This window comes from Trachurus japonicus, chromosome 12 (assembly GCF_045865225.1).
Source record: "Trachurus japonicus isolate A0001 chromosome 12, Traja_1.0".
Taxonomy (NCBI): domain Eukaryota; kingdom Metazoa; phylum Chordata; class Actinopteri; order Carangiformes; family Carangidae; genus Trachurus; species Trachurus japonicus.
Genome location: NC_140918.1, coordinates 11,491,474 through 11,510,247, shown reverse-complemented (window position 1 = coordinate 11,510,247; position 18,774 = coordinate 11,491,474). Strand labels below are relative to the sequence as shown.

The following is an 18,774-nucleotide window of genomic DNA, read 5'->3' as shown; positions in this document are numbered from 1 at the left end:
TTGGAGGTAAAGAAAAGAGAGGGTCAGAATTCAGACTGTGCTGTCAGTTTCAGTATCTTCGTTTCAACATGGCTGCGTTTTGTACCATTATAGATTTGAGCATGAGCTGTCGGTTGTCGAACGGCCTGAGGTCTTTGGGGATGTAAAGACGAACGGAGCTGATGGAGGTGAGGAGGTGCAGCATCACTGGGACCACCTGGACAAAGACACTGATTATAATCACAGTGGCAAAGCTTCTGGACAAATTTTAAACAATTTTCCATGGAAAAAAATAAAGCAGTTATGTGAATCTGTTAAGCCCGTTTCCACTATACTTGCATCAAGTGAAGACATTTGGGGGGATTTGTTTGTGCAATGTTTGTTTCCATGTGTTTGTTTCACCCACCTGCATCTCTCCAGTCTCTCCGGCAGCAGCAGGTTTAGCGGCCTCGGTCGCGGCGTCTTTCACGCTGTCCTTACTGCAGTGGACCAAAACCTCCACCACATACAGCGGCTCAGAGTCTGTAGCGGTCTGAACAGTGGAAAATGTGCAAATTAGTCACATTCATGGTTTCACAAACACTTTTTCCATCCAGCACCACGAGAACTTACCTTCACATTAGACTTCTTGCAAAAGTTCACAACAACCCCCCAGCCAAAGTCATCCTCTTCATTTTTCACCTGTGGGATCACAATAAAAATCGTGTAAAAATATGCACAAGTAAGTAATTATCGTCCCATCGTCAGAGTGTAAATGTGTCAGGTCCTACCTTGACAAGGCGCCCAGGCTGCAGGAAGGGAAGGCAGTATTTGGGTTTGTGGATGAACTCTTGTATCTCTTTACCCAGCTTTGCCAGCTGTTGTCTGATTTTAAAGTACGTGGCAACACCCTCCTCGTTGGGGATCTCAATGCCGTGGTACTGCTCCTCCAGCTTCTTTATTTCTACACAAGAAATAAATGGTGGGTTCAGAAGATGTCAGTTTAGGCTGTTGAAAGTTTCTCCACTTCATTTCATTTATTGGATCTCCATTAGCACCAGCACATTAACACAGTTATTCTTCCTGGAGTCCAAACATTAAGTCAAAATTGTCTATTCTTCCGAGTCCATCAAGGAAAAAACATCACTTGTACAATACAATTAAGAATCCGTGAATATATGCAAGGGGAAAACAGTATAGCAAAACATACAAACAGATACAAAAATAGTAATCTCACAGGGCAGGGAAGAGAACAGCCACTACATCATATACCAACACCCTCATGTGCGCCTGCACAATGTAACTACTGCAGCTGCAACATTAGAGGAAACTGTTTGAGCAAGAATTTATACCTCTCTTTGGAATCTATCTATCTAACACAATATAAAATATAAATATTCATAGGTTAACTTTAAATCTAAGGAAATTAAAATGCCTATTTATTTGCAACGAGAAAAACTGAGTTGCAACCTTACATGAAGCATATCATATACTTGATCATGTGACATAAATGTTTATGTAAGTGCATGTTAAAGGACAATTCCAGGCGAATTCAACTCGGGGGTGTATTTTCCTATCATTTTAGGTCTAAAAGAAGGAATCTGAAGATTTTCAGTTTAATCACTCCTGTTTTGCGGTAGCTGCGTCTGTCCCCGCATCGCCACGGCAGCAATGAATGGGAGTGGATGTAAGTTCCGCTGTTTAGGCTGTTTACATCCCTCAAAGCCGCAATTTTTTTCCACAGACAGCATCAGATGGAGACTCAAACATGCACCGAGAAGTTTATTTACTTCAAGCAAGCCGACATGTTTGTAAAACTAGATCTAATTCAAAGTCTCCCGGAGTCTCGTGCGAGCCCGAAGTTGCAGTGCTGGTGTATTCAGGCGCAGTAGGAGCTACCGCTTGTGTCATAAACACAGGAATATCAACTCTTTACTTGCTTCAAGTGTACATTTTTTTCCACAGACAGCGTCAGGTGGCTACTCAAACATGCGCCGAGAAGTTTTTTTTACTTGAAGCAAGTAAAGAGTTGATATTCCTGTGTTTATGACACAAACGGGAGCTTTTCCCACTGCACCTGAACACACCGAGCACGGCAACTGGGTCTCGCGCGAGACTCCGGGAGACTTTGAATTAGATCTAGTTTTACAAACATGTCGGCTTGCTTGAAGTAAATAAACTTCTCGGTGCATGTTTGAGTCTCCATCTGACGCTGTCTGTGGAAAAAAATGCGGCTTTGAGGGCTGGAAACAGCCTAAACAGCGGAACTTACATCCACTCCCATTCATTGCTGCCGTGGCGATGCGGGGACAGACGCAACTACCGCAAAACAGGAGCGATTAAACTGAATATCTTCAGATTCATTCTTTTAGACCTGAAATGATATGAAAATACACCCCCGAGTTGAATTCGCCTGGAATTGTCATTTAACATCTGAAACTGAATTTTGCCGACATGCAAGTACTGTGTTTTATCTGGAGTAGCTTCTGGAGGAAGTTCACATCATTCACAATAGCAATAATGATTCATCCTAATCAGGGAAGTAACCACTAAAGAAGATCCATGTTGCAACACAAGCCAATAAAAGGTCTAAAGAATCAGTTCAGTTCATTTTTTTCTCCATAAACCATATTCCTTCAACCTCTATTACCTCCCGTGACCTGCAGTGTGAAGCGCTACATGTGGAGAAGTACTTACTCTCCACTACACCAGGCAGAGCCCTGTAGTGCTGGAACTGGTAGAAAGACTTCTCCAGCATGTACTCTGGGTTGATCTCCTCCACACGCAGCAGGTTGAGCACCATGTTGTAGGTGAGGTGGAAGGCACTGTTCAGTGGGTCTGCAGATCCCTGCATAGCACAGGAAGAAACACACACACATCAGAATCTACTAACCAGGATCTGATAGCAGTGTTCGCATTTGACCTTAAAGTGCCAAGAGTGTATGAACTCTGGATAAACGCAGGCCGACGTCACCGCCCCCCAAAGTTAACCTCTGAGGAGCATTTTGCAAATACGACTTCTGAATCTCCAGAGATATGTGTTCAACATCTTTCTCCAAGAGATCCTGGAAGTTACGCACAGCGACGGCGCCAACAAACAGTTTTACATTAACGCGACGTCTTTCGAGAGCTGCGCAGCTACATATTTATAGCAGCGCGGCTGTAAATGTGTCAAATCAAAGACAGAAGAGCGAGACTCCCTGGCTTCTCTGTGACAGTGAACTCAAGTGTTGAGCTCAAAACGACCTGATGATCCGCAGAGGGAACAACTTAAGAGTCAATTCTTCAGACAACTGAACTCTCAACGAGATGTAAGGGAAATGTGTTGAATAGTGGGACGATTGTAGCGCTTGAGGCACTGAAGCTGTTTGAAAACATATAATGGATGACTAGTAGCTGGGTTCTGAAGAAATAACTTGAGCTTAAAAAGGTAAAAAAACGCTTCAGAGCAGCCAGACTCACTGTACCTTGAGCAGCTGTTTGCCCACAGCTGGACTCATCTTCTCATCCACCATGAAAATAACAATCCCCCTGTCGTCCATTCCTCTCCTTCCAGCGCGCCCAGACATCTGGATGTACTCACCTGATGTAATCTAAACCACCAGAAAACACACAACACATGAAGACGAGAAGGAGGTTTGTTAGTTAAATACTTTCTCTCCCACCTGCAACATGATAAATAATTGTTGTTCTGACGAAAACTGAAAAGGGAAATGGCCCAGAGAGAGAGAGAGAGGAAGCTAAAAACATTTAAATATGGAGCGGAAAAGTAATGCGATGATGTATGATAGGAGTGAATTGTTTTTACAGTGATACTACAGCTAGAGCCGAGCCAAGTATCTGCATTATTAACATGGAGATCTAGGTGATGAAACCGTCTCGTGAGGAAGAGACTGGACCAGTTTTCCGCAATCATCCGAGCACCACTCTGCCTCACACGTGGCTCTGATTAATCTCCACGTATCTACTGGTCTCTGAGCAATGAAAATGCTGCGAAAGCCAGGTCCGATTCTTTCTTTCTTCTCCTTTTTTTTTTTGTTTTTTTGTGCCGACTAAACGATCCGATCGTCATTTCAGGCATGCTGCGGGGATCAGCTCTTGATTTGAAACACAGTGCCGGTTCAGGAATGAAAGATTTGTGTGTACTGAAGTGTGCGAGTGCCTGCGTGGAGCTTTGGCATCCGTCGGAGGCACCAGATGTTCCTGATGAACTTCTTGGAGGGCAATTTCCTTCTCTCTCGCATTCTCTTCAACCTCTGTGTGTGTGTGTGTGTGTTTGTGTGTACGACGTGTGTGTGTGACAAAGCTGGAGACCCACGCGCAAGAAGTGAGGATGAAGGCTGCTGCTGCTTAGTGACGGCAGCTTGGCGCTCACAGCCCCCCATCTCTTATACACAATACGTGGCTGTTTATGTGGCTGCAGGACTTGAAGACCTTATAAAGGCCTCAGAGCAGCACGTTGTGTGTATGTGTGTGTCTGTGTGTGTGTGTGACACGGCTACACACTGCAGACAGGCCACAGCAGCTTTAAAGAGATAGCACTGTTTATATAGGGAGTACTACTACGGAGAGACAAACATTTTCTTGCTCCTCACAGGTAAAGTCATGAGGAGGAAGTACAGTTACGGGTTAAGCAGAGGCTGTGTGCAAAAAGCATTTTTTACACTCCTCCAAGAAGGGATGAGTGGTCTGGATTACATTTTGGCTCGGTCCATGTTCAGCTTTTATGTGGCCATAGGATTTCTAATGCGTGATAAATGTTTTATTTGTTTAAGAAATAAATCCTAATTCTAAATAAGTGCCACTATGAAACTCTCGGTATTGCAAATGAGCATCAAGAGGACATCCAATAATAGACTCCAGCTCAGTTAACACCATTTAGAATACATTGAAACTGCATGTAAAGACTTAAAGGACAATTCCAGGCGAATTCAACTCAGGGGTGTATTTTCATATCATTTTAGGTCTAAAAGAAGGAATCTGAAGATTTTCAGTTTAATCGCTCCTGTTTTGCGGTAGTTGCGTCTGTCCCCGCATCGCCACGGCAGCAATGAATGGGAGTGGATGTAAGTTCCGCTGTTTAGGCTGTTTCCAGCCCTCAAAGCCGCAATTTTTTTCCACAGACAGCGTCAGATGGAGACTCAAACATGCACCGAGAAGTTTATTTACTTCAAGCAAGCCGACATGTTTGTAAAACTAGATCTAATTCAAAGTCTCCCGGAGTCTCGTGCGAGCCCGAAGTTGCAGTGCTGGTGTATTCAGATGCAGTCGGAGCTACCGCTTGTGTCATAAACACAGGAATATCAACTCTTTACTTGCTTCAAGTGTACATTTTTTTCCACAGACAGCGTCAGGTGGCTACTCAAACATGCGCTGATAAGTTTTTTTTACTTGAAGCAAGTCAAGAGTTGATATTCCTGTGTTTATGACACAAACGGTAGCTTTTCCCACTGCTCCTGAACACACCGAGCACGGCAACTGGGTCTCGCGCGAGACCCCGGGAGACTTTGAATTAGATCTAGTTTTACAAACATGTCGGCTTGCTTGAAGTAAATAAACTTCTCGGTGCATGTTTGAGTCTCCATCTGACGCTGTCTGTGGAAAAAAATTGCGGCTTTGAGGGCTGGAAACAGCCTAAGCAGCGGAACTTACATCCACTCCCATTCATTGCTGCCGTGGCGATGCGGGGACAGACGCAACTACCGTAAAACAGGAGCGATTAAACTGAAAATCTTCAGATTCATTCTTTTAGACCTAAAATGATATGAAAATACACCCCTGAGTTGAATTCGCCTGGAATTGTCCTTTAATAAGACATCAGGATGTTCTCACGCTGATCGAGAAGGATAGAGATTCATTATAGAACAAAAATAATCTCTTTTAGGGTTAGGGTTTTAGGGTTTGCAGAAAGTAATCAGATAAAACAGAAATACAAACATGTGAATGCAACTGTGTGTGTGTGTGTGTGTGTGTGTGTGTGTGTGTGTGTGTGTGTGTTCTTACAAAGCGATGATTCTTGCCATCAAACTTGCGTGCACTCGTGAAGAGCACGGTGCGAGCTGGCATGTTGATGCCCATGGCGAACGTCTCTGTGGCGAAGAGAGCCTGGGATGGAGAGGAGGAAGCGTCAAGTCAGATCTTATCTCGATACTGCGTCGGTCTCGTTCTCAATGCAGCGGAGAAAAACGTTTCCCTGAGGAGATTTGTCTTGTAAAGTTATGTTTGCGTTCTGCCGCTCTCACCAGAAAGCTTTGTGTGTTCGTCCTTGAGGTCTAATAAACTCTCTGAATGTGTTTCATTCCACATAAAACATCTGCAAAGCCAATTTGTCCGACATGATAAGTGGTGAGCTCAGACGGTAAATCTCAACACCCGCAACAAAGAAGTGTCGGCGCTTTCATAGAATTTATTAAAAGGGTTGATATCTTCAAAATGTGCAAAATGTGCCTTCACACGGGAGAGCAAGAGAGTGGGAAGCTTTAATAAAAAGCCTTTATTATCAAAACTCTGCATGTGATTGCTCCTCAATACCCAAGTGACCGCAGTTTCTATTCTGAAGTATTTTGAAAGCCGCATTGTATCCAGAATAAACCTGTCTCACCCTATGCTGCAACATTTTTTACTCTTTCTTTTATATTTCTTGACTACTTTGCTCTTTGATAGATAGATAGATAGATAGATAGATAGATAGATAGATAGATAGATAGATAGATAGATAGATAGATAGATAGATAGATAGATAGATAGATAGATAGATAGATAGATAGATAGATAGATAGATAGATAGATAGATAGATAGATAGAGATAATCTTTTATTACGGACTCAGGTCCATTATAAGGAGACAATACAAAGACACATACAATACAAGATAAAAAGTTGGAGATGTTATTGTAACAAAAAGAAATTTCCCCTTGGGTATCAATAAAGTATCCCGATTCTGATTCTGATTTTGCTTGTAAATGATCCTTTTAACTCTTCTAGTTTCATTCCAACTGGATTATTTCACTGTTACCTACAAGACCAGATCACACCAGCCCCCTGTACTGATTTAAGGTCTGAATGAACTGCACAAGAGTGGGATAACCTGAAAGTGGCAGTGCCAGAGTGAACCAGAACTCCACAGGGTTGCCTTTAGGTGCTTGTGGGAATGTGTTTGTTTGTGTATATGAGCATCTTGATGCAGGGACAGTGGCACCTTGATCAGGCCTTCAGAGAACAGGATCTCTATGGTCTCTTTCAGGATGGGCAGCAGGCCTCCGTGATGGATCCCTATTCCCCTCTTCAACAGCGGCAGCACGTGTTCCACCTGAGAAACACAAACAGGAGGGAGGAGGTGAGTGTTTGTTGTTTATTTGTTGATACACTTTTAGTGACAGTACAAAGTTCACCAGTTCATAGAAATCGCAGCGATCGTCAACAGAGAGCAGGAAAAAAAAAAAAGCTTCCAAAACCTCATAGTGGAAAAAAGAGCGACACATTGTTGTCGCTGCTCCTACCGTAGCGGTCTAACCACTAACAACTATTACCTCAGCGCGGCTGCTTCTCATAATGCGCCTGCACACAGCAGGGTCGGGTAACAGAAGCGCAGTGTTGGGAGCCTGTGTTGACGTTATGTGTGCGGCTATTTACGTTCAGACTTGTCTAAACTGTCTCGATCCTGGTAGAGAAAAAGACGACGGGGCTTTTTCTTTCTGTGGCTTTATAATAAGGTATCAAAAACAAGAAAGGACATGATGTTACACGATGCATTGTTGAAAATACTTGGATATAAGATTCCAATGTCTTGTACGGTATTATATTTGTGTAACCTATGTGAAGAAAATATAAGAACGAAGGACAGATACCTGGTAAAAATATTACTAACAGCAGCTAAGAAAGCTATCACGAAGAAATGGGGAAGGGAAGACATCCCTACACACGAACAATGGACTCACCTGGTAGAGGAAATCTACACAATGGAAAAAATGATACACCGCTTAAGGCTACAGGAAGCTCAGTTCAAAGAGAAATGGACGAGATGGACAATATTTATGACTGAACAACGACAAAACAAAAAACTTGATTGAGGAAAAGAAAATGGAATATGGACAGATTGCTTTGAAAGTGACTCCCATGTGTTTTTTATGTGTTTTTTTTTTTGTTTTTTTTACTTGTTTTAGTATTATTTTGATTGAGTTGTTGCACCTTTGTAAAGGAAAAATTCTCAATAAAAATTAAAGTGAAAAAAAAAACAAAAAAAAAAACAAGAAAGGACTCGCAACACTGTAGGAGCTCCCAAATATACAAAAATGTATTAGAGGACTATAAAAAGGACAACGTTTCGAGCGGTGCGCTCTTCGTCAGGTCAGTTTATAATAAGGTGACAGTGCTGCGTTGGAAAAAAAAAACAGGAGGCACAGTGTGGATGTTTACACAAAACATGACGGGAGCTGTGAGAGAGTCCAGCCCTCCTCACCTGAGGGAGTTTCTTGTCTTCGTCAGAGAGACAGTCCACCGCGTTGTTGAACACTTCCTCCACGAGACGTTTCTCATCATCTGGAACAAAGAGAGGAAAGAAAAAAAAAACAAAAAAAACATTAACGTCTTCTGATAGCCGAGCGCAAATCTATTTCTTCTACCCTGGATATATGCGTTTCGATGACTCAACGTTCGCTCGCACACAAACACAGACTCTTGGGTGATTTCAGAACGTTTCACATATAATTTCTGTTGACACGAGAAGTTCATGAGAGACGGCGGGTGGGGGGAAGAGGAGGAGGAGGAGGAGGAAGGGGGGTCTTATGTTTTTTAAAGAATAGCTTGCAGGAAAACTCCAACCACCCAGAGACTGAGCAAACACACGATGCTGCTATCGTCACTACGAATCTGTGCTGACTCTAGATTTTATCTCAGTTCGCTGTTTGTAAGAAAATCTACCGTAATTACACAAATCAGACAAACATTCATATTGTTCCACTGATTGCTGGTTTTTGAGGCCTCTGGTTTTCTAACTAAAACAAACACTACCTGGAAAACGGCTGCCTGCTGCTGCCGCATTTAAACCCACTAATCTATTAATAAAATCTGCTAAATATGAAATGTTCCAACTGTGCCACTGCCACCACCAGTGTCTTGTTGTTGTTATAACGTTACATTGTTTGTTGCTGGCCGTCTCTTTCCGTGTGGAAACTTAGTCACAGTCATTTATGAAACATTCTGGGAAATCTTCCTCCTCATGTGCCCGTGTTAGTCAGAAACTTGGACTTGCATGAAGTCTGTGTGCCTCTCTGTTTATTGTTAATGCCAAATGACTTCACTGTCAATAGAGGAGTTTTTTTTTTTTAATGGTTCAATAACAAAGCAATGCCACGGATAAACACACACTGAGAGCCGGCGTAAAAAAGCAAGTTGGCTCCACGGCTCCATGAAAAGAAATGTCACAGCCAGGACGCAGAGTTTATATGAAGATCACAGGGAAATGTTCATCTCATCAGTTAGTTAAAGCAGAAGTAAACGATATTTTTGTGTTAATATAAGTCTTAAATAGTTATATCTTCCGACAGCAATCACTTACATAGAGTGTTTGGACCGAAACACGGGTCTGTCAGTCACTCTGCTCTGCTCTGAGTCGAGGAGAAAACTTTTCTCGTATCCTACAAGTTTTATCCAATGAGGAGAGAGAACGGCATGCAGGGCTGTGTGTGCAGCCAAGGGATGCGCCTGAATGTGGTGACGTAAGGACGAGGACCAATAGATCCATGACGAGGGCGGGGGCTGCTAACTCCATCACAAGACGGTGCGTTCAGGGCAACCCGTAACTCGTGTTTTTCCGACCTGTGAAGTCGTACCAGTTCGATCTGGTACGAGTTCACGGGTCAGAAGTTACGAGTGGCCGTTATAGTGACTTTCACAGGTAAAACAGGTCGGAAAAACACGAGTGTGTTGCCTGGAACGCTACAAAGTCGCAAGTCGTGACTTGAAGCTGTGATTTACGGTTTCAAAAGCCTGCCTGGAACGCAGCATTACCCAAAACGGCCGGATCGCTTACTTCTGCTTTAACTCCTTGATCATCCAAACTACAAGCTGTGCACAAGTCATGCAACCACTATTAGTCTAAATATGTGGCTCTGGACCAAACTGATGGATGCAGATGCACTCTATCAACCTCAGGCTCTGCCGTTAGGGGAATAAACAAGTACAAGAGGAGAACATGGGAACAGATCTGCAGTCGGTCAGTCGTTGTGCGTCTCGGCACCAGTCGGTCCCCTGACTCCAATGTGGCTCTGCCACTGCACATACACTGCCCAGAAACTATGTGTCACAGCAGCACACAGGGGGGGGAGGGAAGGAGAGAGGAAGAGAAGGAGAGACAGAGAGAGAGAGGAGGGGGGTATTTTGTCTTTTTAGTATCAAAAAAGTGAGATGAAGATGGAAGGAAGAAAGCACAAGAAGAAAAGGTAGAAGAGAGGGAAACTACGTGGCTCCCTGTCGTCATCATAACCCACCTACACACACACAGACACACAAACAGAAGGACTCTGTAACACCAACAACCTGCCTACACGCAGCTCAGCCTGCTTCTAAACAATCTGGCTTCTCAATTGTTGGGTTCAGAGAGCTGGTTGGTGCCTGCCGGGGTTTTAAATGACAAAAAAAGAGAGAAAAACTTTCCCGATGGAAATTTCAGAGCAGCAAATGGTTATTTCAGACGTATCATGACATGTACTTTCTCCAGAGCAATCAAAAAGCACATCAATCATATTTCATGAAGGCTACTCTGTGGTTTATATAATTCTATAAAACTGAATATATGACTACTTTTACAAATGAGATTTATCACCGATTTTATTTCGACATTTTTCCTCATTCTAGAGAAATTTTCTGCAATCATATGAAATTATCCGGCTGTTATTACTGGACACAATCTGCCTCATTTCCTAAGAAAGGCAGTTCAGTTTGTTCAAGAAGATTCTCACAACACACGAGAACTGCTGGAAATTAGGAGTTATTTTTGGCAGCAGTTTTTCTGTTCGTTTTTTTTTTTTTTTTTTTGTGCAATTTTGATGAAAAAGTTGGCAGCGTTGACAAGAAGAAAAGGTTTTCAGTGTTGGACGAGCTCTGCATTAAAACAAACCTCCTCATTTATAAGAATGTCACGATGCAGGGAAAACAAACCGACGAGGGAGGAAAATGTTTCTGTGAGTAAGACTTCATAAGCATGTTTTATTTCATGAAAAAAAAAAAGCCCAGAGCAGGTGGAGAGGAGCCAAGACCCATCTACTGCTGGATCATCTCCCATGGTGCAGAGATTTGTCCTCATGAAGCAACTTCACTTATCCACTGGACCAAACAGCAGGACTGGCTGTGCTCGCACAATAAGCCATATTCATGGCTCTCGCTCAGTGGGGAGGATTCATTCAGCCCCTGCTCGCCAACTATTTCGCATTTTGGTGACTGGTTTTCTCTTGCCTAATTTCAACTCCCTCCCAAAAAATGTCTCAGCAATTTGTCACAAAAAATGTATCTGCTTTGACATTTCTGTGAGCAAAGACAGACTGCAAAAAGACTCCACACTTAACTGGAAATGTTCTCACACTGTCTAATCGTTTTGTTCCTTAGAAGAAGTGACAAACATAGTGGAAATACAGCTCACAATAAATAAAGCTGTACAGTTAAAAACAGGTTCATTATGCCAGGTTGACATTTGAGCGTTTGCTGCTGGCTGACTAAGCAGAAACCGCTGGAGTAACAGATGCCCGAGTAGAAAATGTCATTAGATCATGAGGCGTAAAATAAGTGAGCTATGAATCATGAGTCAAATCTGAAAAGAGTGTTTTCTCTCCATCGCATGTCGATCTGCAGTATTTACCCTCAGTAAACACACCAGGCCCAATCTGCTCAACACACAGTTTGACCTCATTCAGAAACGCCAACAACACATCACCTGCCATTAATTTCCTGGTTGGAGGGTGTGACGTGATCCTTTCACTATGCGTGTACAACCTCCGGGTCTTTGACATACAACACAACACAACACAACACACCCACTCACACTCAACAAGTGCAGCAGCAGGAGCATAATTTAGTACGTTCATGTCAGTTTGGGCTCGAGCAGCTGATTTACTGCTCGTGTTGTAAATCTTTCCAAAGTGACAGGCCAAGTCCACGTTTGCAAAGGAAATAAAACACACACACACACAAACACACGCTCGTTCAAGTCGTAATCAAAGCACGGTTTTCTGCTGCATCACATCCTGAGTTCACAACACGTACCTCTGTTGAAGTCCAGTTTGGCCACCTGCAGAGCGTAGGCCTCGCACTCTTTCTTGCTGAAGCTGAAGATGATGACAGGCTGGAAGTTCCTCTCCATGATCATCTTCACGATCTTAAACACACTGGATGGACCTGAGGAAGGACCACAAACAGGAAGAGTGATGTACATTTATCAACGCAAGGCATTTTAAAGGGACTATGAGAAGTTTTTTCACACTACGTTCCCCATGAGCCTCCGCGCGCACGGTGACATTCTTGGACCGGTTCAAGACGGACCAATGCGAAAACATTTGCCAAGAATGTTTTCATTGATCAAGAATGAAAGTCGTAGGTTCATAGATGATCAGATACATCGTAGTTCCGACCATAAACGATGCCAACTAGCAATCTGGCGGCGTTATTCCCATGACCCGCCGGGCAGCATCCGGGAAACCAGGAAACTAGGAAATGCTGGGCGAGTCGACCACTAAATAATAATATCAAAAATAACTATAAAGACAAAACGATATATTTATCGAAAATGGACCCATTAACAAGTGTGGGTAACGTAGATTCATCCACATTAATACGAGACTCTTTTATAACCAAAAGCAAACTCCTCTGGGTCTCTTTAAGGATTTTAACTTGTCAAACAGTCTTGTGCGCACCGAAGCGCTCTTCAGCAGGTGCGTAGGTGGAGCAGACGGCATCAGAAAAAGGAGGACAAACACCAACACACTGTCTCTATACTAAACAATGTTTTGATCTTGGACCTTCCTCAGGATTTTAACTTTGAAAGTGGACACACACACACACACACACACACACACACACACACACACACACACACACACACACACACACACACACACACACACACACACACACACACACACACACCTTTAGTGCCTCCTTTGCGTCCTCTCGGGTCCCACTTGCCACCTCCGCTGCTGCCCCCAGAATCCCCTGCGTCTCTCAGCACCTGCATAGCTGTGTTGAAATTGTCCTCTCTGAAGTCTCCCTGAAGAAAACAATGGATATAAAGGTATTAGAGGAGACTTGGCTGTCATAGGTGTCTAGGTCCTAGAAAATGCATCAAGAATAAGGAGAGAGACCGACAATCATCTTGGTTTAATGTCACACCACACACATTCAACTCATTTATCACCAATGAGCAAACTCTCATAACTCTCTATAAGTCCAGTCTGTGGATGTACTTACGTTCTCGTCAACCACCAGGTGGAGCCCGTCGCCCCCTGCTGGAAAGATGTAGTGCTGCAGCGGAGTGGGACGGTAGTCTGTGTACACCACATGGCACGGCTGCAGGAGACAAAACAGAAACACTTCATTATGTAAAACAGCACAGAAAGACACAGTGAAGTAGTACCTTGGTCTCTTTGTATAGACACACAGACACATGAGGCCTCTAACTGTTTATGCAGGAATACGCAAACTCTACTTTACTAGATTGCATTAGATCAACAAAAACTTTTCTCCCCACCTTTGTTTACACTTTGGCAAAGTGGCATCGCCATTAAAACGACATTATGTCAAATGAGCTGTTCTGTGTCTCTGCATCTGGATGTACCGACAACAATCAGTGGATTATTTAGAAACATGCCAATTCAGAGGAGTTCTGTTGTTTGCAGGTTATCAAAAAATCTATTTATGGATATTTCTTCTTATTGTCATGAAGTCCAAGTCACACTGAAACTAAAAATATGTTTATTATGCCTCTGTGTTCAGAATTAAACCAGTTATGCCTCAGAGATAATGACTTTGGTGATAAAAAGAGACAAATGAATGGTCAAAACTTCAAATCCAACTTCCAGCTGTTAAAGCAGAAGTAAGTGATATATTTGTGTTAATATAAGTCTTAAATAGTTATATCTTCCGACAGCAATCACTTACATAGAGTGTTTGGATCGAAACACGGGTCTGTCAGTCACTCTGCTCTGAGCCGAGGAGAAAACTTTTCTCGTATCCTACAAGTTTTATCCAATGAGGAGAGAGAACGGCATAAAGGGCTGTGTGTGCAGCCAAGGGATGCGCCTGAATGTGGTGACGTAGGGACGAGGACTGTTATGGTGCGTTCAAGGCAACCCGTAACTCGTGTTTTTCCGACCTGTGAAGTTGTACCAGTTAGATCTGGTACGAGTTCACGGGTCAGAAGTTACGAGTGGCCGTTATAGTGACTTTCACAGGTAAAACAGGTCGGAAAAACACGAGTGGGTTGCCTGGAACGCTACAAAGTCGTAAGTTGTGACATGAAGCTGTAATTTACGGTTTCAAAAGCCTGCCTGAAACGCAGCATTAGCCAAAACGACCGGATCGCTTACTTCTGCTTTAATCAACATCTGCTTGAACTTGTCTCTTTCACCTCACATCTCTCCTTCGGTGTCTACACTATGAAAACCCCATGCAGGAGTAGACTGTTCAGTATGTGCAACATCTCACCTGCTTGTGCAGGTGACAAATCCACTCTGCAAACTGTCTGGCGTTGGGGATGGTGGCCGACAGGAAGACATAATGTACGTTGTCGGGCAGCAGAATGATGGTCTCCTCCCACACCACGCCACGCTCTGAAAAGGAAACGACAAATTAGGTTGCATCGGGTCTCTACGCTCAGAAAGCAAAATCATATTAGCTTTCCTGTGAACAGGGAGTTTGTCATTAGTTTGTCTGTGCTGTTTGTGTCACACACCTGAGTCTCTCATGTAATGGATCTCATCAAAAACGACCCACGCCACTTCCCTCATGATCTCGGAGCCTCGGTACAGCATGCTCCTCAGGATCTGGGGGGAAATAAGTTTATTGTGTCAAGACAGCGGCGACATATAAAAGGGGATATCTGACACGTCTAATAAAACCGCCACTGGTTTTGGGACTGACTGTGGCCTTGTCCACACGAACACGGGTATTTTTGAAACCAAACTTTTATGGACCCCGGTTAAAAAAAAAATCCGTGTCCACACCACCGGTGTGATAAAAAATAACTCCATCCACATGAAACCGCAAATCCGTCTCAAACAAAGCAGTAGGTGGCGATATCACTCCTAACAGGAAAGCAGCTGTAACTTGTACAGAGAGAGTGGAGGCTCAAACAGCTCAAACTGACCGGCACCGCGAGACGAGTCCGCGCTACTAACACACCCCGCCCGTAATCTCTTGTTTATGACAGATACGAAAATACACAAATACACACATCGTAACGATAATCCATCGATCCACTGATTGATTCTGAAAAGCTTCATTGAAAACAAATGTACAGGACGGGAGGATGCAAAACAGTGGGGAAGTGACCGCAATTTACAATTTGATAAAAGCCTGTTTTCGCCATATCAGCATTATGTTTACATAGGGTGACCATGCGATTTTGTATTAGTGTCCGCATGTTTAGTGATTAGCCTATTGATATTTAGCGTCTGAGTGGTCAGCGCATGGTCAGCGTCGAGAACTTGACGTGCTAGCAACAGTAACTAGGGAGGGCGGAGATTTATGAAAAATGTGCGGTTTTCCTGTCCACACATGAAGCTGAAACCGGAGTTTTCGAAAAAGTTCACCCTGGACTCCGGTTACAAAAAACTCCGGTTTCAGGAGCCGACGACTGCGGTTACGTGTGGACGAAAGGCCAAACCGTGTAGAGAAACACACGGTTTCAAAAATACCCGGGTTCGTGTGGACGGGGCCTGTGTCTCACCTCTGTTGTCATGACGAGGCAGGAGGCGGTGGGGTTTATGGTGACATCTCCAGTCATCAGGCCCACGTCCTGAAACTCCTCGTACATCTCTCTGTATTTCTGATTGGAAAGAGCTTTGATGGGGCTGGTGAAGATCACTCTCTGCTTCTCTCTGAGGGCCAGAGCTATGGCATATCTACAGGGAGGGGGATACCAGAGAAAACCAGGTTAGATCCGTTAGATACCGTTGTTTGGCTTCACCTGAAGGATGTCGTTGCAGTAAAACTGGATGGAGATGATTGGGAACACTCACTCAGCACAGACAGTCTTGCCGGCAGAGGTGTGTGCAGACACAAGCACGGACTCATTGTTGTCGATACATAAGATGGCCTCACGCTGGAAAGGGTCAAGAACGAAAGGGTACTCCTGCAAGAAAAGCAATAGCAAAAACAAAGGGATTAAGCATCTCACAGCAAATCTCGCGCATGTGAACAAACATCAACAGAGCCACTGGGAGCTACTACTACTACTACAACAAGGCTTTTTTCCCAAACAACTTTTTCATGTGGCGGCTTCAGGACACTTGGGTCAGTACAGACGAGCAGTATGGAGGTATTTGGATGTTTCATAGTGTGTGTTTTGGACGATTCAAACGTGAGCTCTATCCGCCGCCATTATATGAAAATCCATTGCCAGCCGGACTGTTTTGATGACTCCGAAAGTTCTCCAAACCCTTCCTTGGCATGACGGTGAGTAGACAGTTGGTGAATTCTTGATTTTGGGTGAAGTATCCCTTTAACTTTTTTTTTTTTTTGTCATGCATACTGAATAAAAAAGCTACTTCAATTTTTGTATTCAGACATTTTGAACAAATTAAGTCGCACAAATAGAAAGACACAGTTAAACGCTCATCTTACCTTGGCTGCTTTCCCCACTCTCGGTTTCAATGGTTTATAATCATCGCTGGCGGGCAGAGCGACCTGTTGGGGAAAGACAAAAGCTTCAGCAAATTCAGGTTTGAGGAATTACAACAGAAGAAACACAACAGCTCTGATTTGCTTCTATTACCTCATGTGAGCATCCTTCCACAGTTTCAACTTGCTCCACCTTCACCTGGGGCATAAATTCTGCAAGACTGAAGCAAACAAAGGTTGTGTTACTTACACAGCAGCAACTCTGAAAGCATTTTCTGTAGCATCTAAAATGAATTTTACAACCAGCACCACTCAAAATCATTACTTCATGTTGTAATCTGCACATGGGTACAATTGCATTTTGTGTTTTAGTAAATAAATACTTCATATCTGGTAACCTAAATGTATATTATTGACATAGATATGTAATAGCAGCATCTATGCAACATGTACAGGCCTACAGTATTTAGCTGTAACTCATCTCACTTGAGGTCATTAGCAGAGGCCGCCTCCTGCCGGGGTTTCTTCGTAAACACCATCTCCTCTCCACCGTCACTGTCTGCCTCCCTCTTGACCCGAGCAGCCGGAGCAGCATCCTTTTCCGTGACATCTTTACCTAAAGGTTTCCTGGAAAAAAGAGGACAAACAACAAATGTTGTCAGACAAAAAGAAAGTGCAGAGTGCTCAGAAGGTTCATCTAATAATGTGACGAAGATGCTCTTAGGTGGGAATATAGACTATAGATAGATTTCCCTTTTTTTGACGATGAAACGCGTGGGCCGCCTGTAACCCACTTTCATTATGTTTTTATCTTTTCTATATGAAATAGCCATTTTTGAATAAAGGCTTTTTACACATCTAAGTTTGTTTTAAAAATCAAATGTTGTAAGCTGAAACTGTGGGTGTCACAATAACAACAACAACCAGCATGACACTCGTTACTTTGATATTCCCAGTCTCACAGAAAACGGTAGTGCAAAGTAACCAAGTATATTCAGGGCTCCAGACTGCCCCTAAATGGAGATATTTTGCTAAACTTTGAGACAGTGCAGGTACATTTTTCATCTTGCACATGTGCAACCAGTAAATTTACTGTTTTTTGTTCGGTTGTTTGTTTTTAACGCACAAAGAATCTGAAATCTGTCATTACAGGTGGCAGGTGTGTGTAAGATGTATGAAGACCATGAATGAAAAGAAAATGTGAATAATATTTGCTGTCGACTATTTGCAAGTCGATTTGTGCCCCTAAATGTTCTGTTTACGCCCCTAAAATTTTAGGTTAGGGGTCACTGTGCTCCTAGTAAAATAAGTTAGTCTGGAGCTCTGACATTTACTCAAGAACCGCACTTACGTCAAATTTATTTCCATTTCTGTTACTTCGTTCTTACACTTCTGATCAAAAATAATGCACGTTTTACTACAGTTACAATAATTTATAATGGTCAAAGCTCCTAGCTACCTGGGGTATTCATAGGTTTCTATTCGAGTATTTTTACTTGAGTACCGGCTCTACCACTTCCACCAATGCATAGAAACAATCTAAACATAATACAATCAAATCATAATAATACTGTCAGTCGCTGTTTATCAGGAATATAGTTTATATAGCGTTTTTATAACCAATTAACGAAGCTAACTAACTAGTCGTCTTACGTTAGGACCGTTTCACTATCACGGGCGCACATGATGCTGCGTTCAGGTTCCCTGTACGACCGACCCTTTGACTTCAAACACTAAAATATTGACATGCTAAAAGCCCCAAAACTTTACCCTGTAGCCGGCGGCACGGGGGCAGGTATCTTTTTGCTCGTGGTTGATTGTTGTTCATCATCAAACACGCTGAACAAGCCGTCTCCAAAAGCGTCAGCCATGATTGCTGGGGGCACCGCTTCCCACAATTCAACACGAGGTTGCGTCGCGTTCAGGACATCGCGTCAAATCAAATACGCTACCTTTCCTTTCGCCAGCAGTTATGATGGAAATATAATTT

General features: G+C 43.2%; 1 protein-coding gene across 1 annotated transcript in view; it reads right to left on the bottom strand.

Annotated features, from left to right (window-relative positions):
* The window catches only part of mtrex (Mtr4 exosome RNA helicase), a 27,353-nt gene extending 8,673 nt beyond the window's left edge, over positions 1–18,680 (bottom strand). The window contains exons 1-20 of the mRNA XM_085793143.1: positions 18,555–18,680; positions 17,271–17,411; positions 16,939–17,005; positions 16,788–16,850; positions 16,184–16,296; positions 15,892–16,066; positions 14,896–14,986; positions 14,649–14,773; positions 13,413–13,511; positions 13,092–13,212; positions 12,213–12,344; positions 8,416–8,495; positions 7,156–7,266; positions 5,962–6,063; positions 3,426–3,551; positions 2,656–2,806; positions 750–922; positions 592–660; positions 386–511; positions 86–196 (exon numbers count right to left, since the gene is read on the bottom strand). Coding sequence (XP_085649269.1) covers positions 86–196; positions 386–511; positions 592–660; positions 750–922; positions 2,656–2,806; positions 3,426–3,551; positions 5,962–6,063; positions 7,156–7,266; positions 8,416–8,495; positions 12,213–12,344; positions 13,092–13,212; positions 13,413–13,511; positions 14,649–14,773; positions 14,896–14,986; positions 15,892–16,066; positions 16,184–16,296; positions 16,788–16,850; positions 16,939–17,005; positions 17,271–17,411; positions 18,555–18,655 — 2,277 coding nt within the window. The 5' untranslated portion in view covers positions 18,656–18,680. The remainder of the gene's footprint in view (positions 1–85; positions 197–385; positions 512–591; positions 661–749; positions 923–2,655; positions 2,807–3,425; positions 3,552–5,961; positions 6,064–7,155; positions 7,267–8,415; positions 8,496–12,212; positions 12,345–13,091; positions 13,213–13,412; positions 13,512–14,648; positions 14,774–14,895; positions 14,987–15,891; positions 16,067–16,183; positions 16,297–16,787; positions 16,851–16,938; positions 17,006–17,270; positions 17,412–18,554) is intronic.
* Positions 18,681–18,774: the final 94 nt, after the last annotated feature.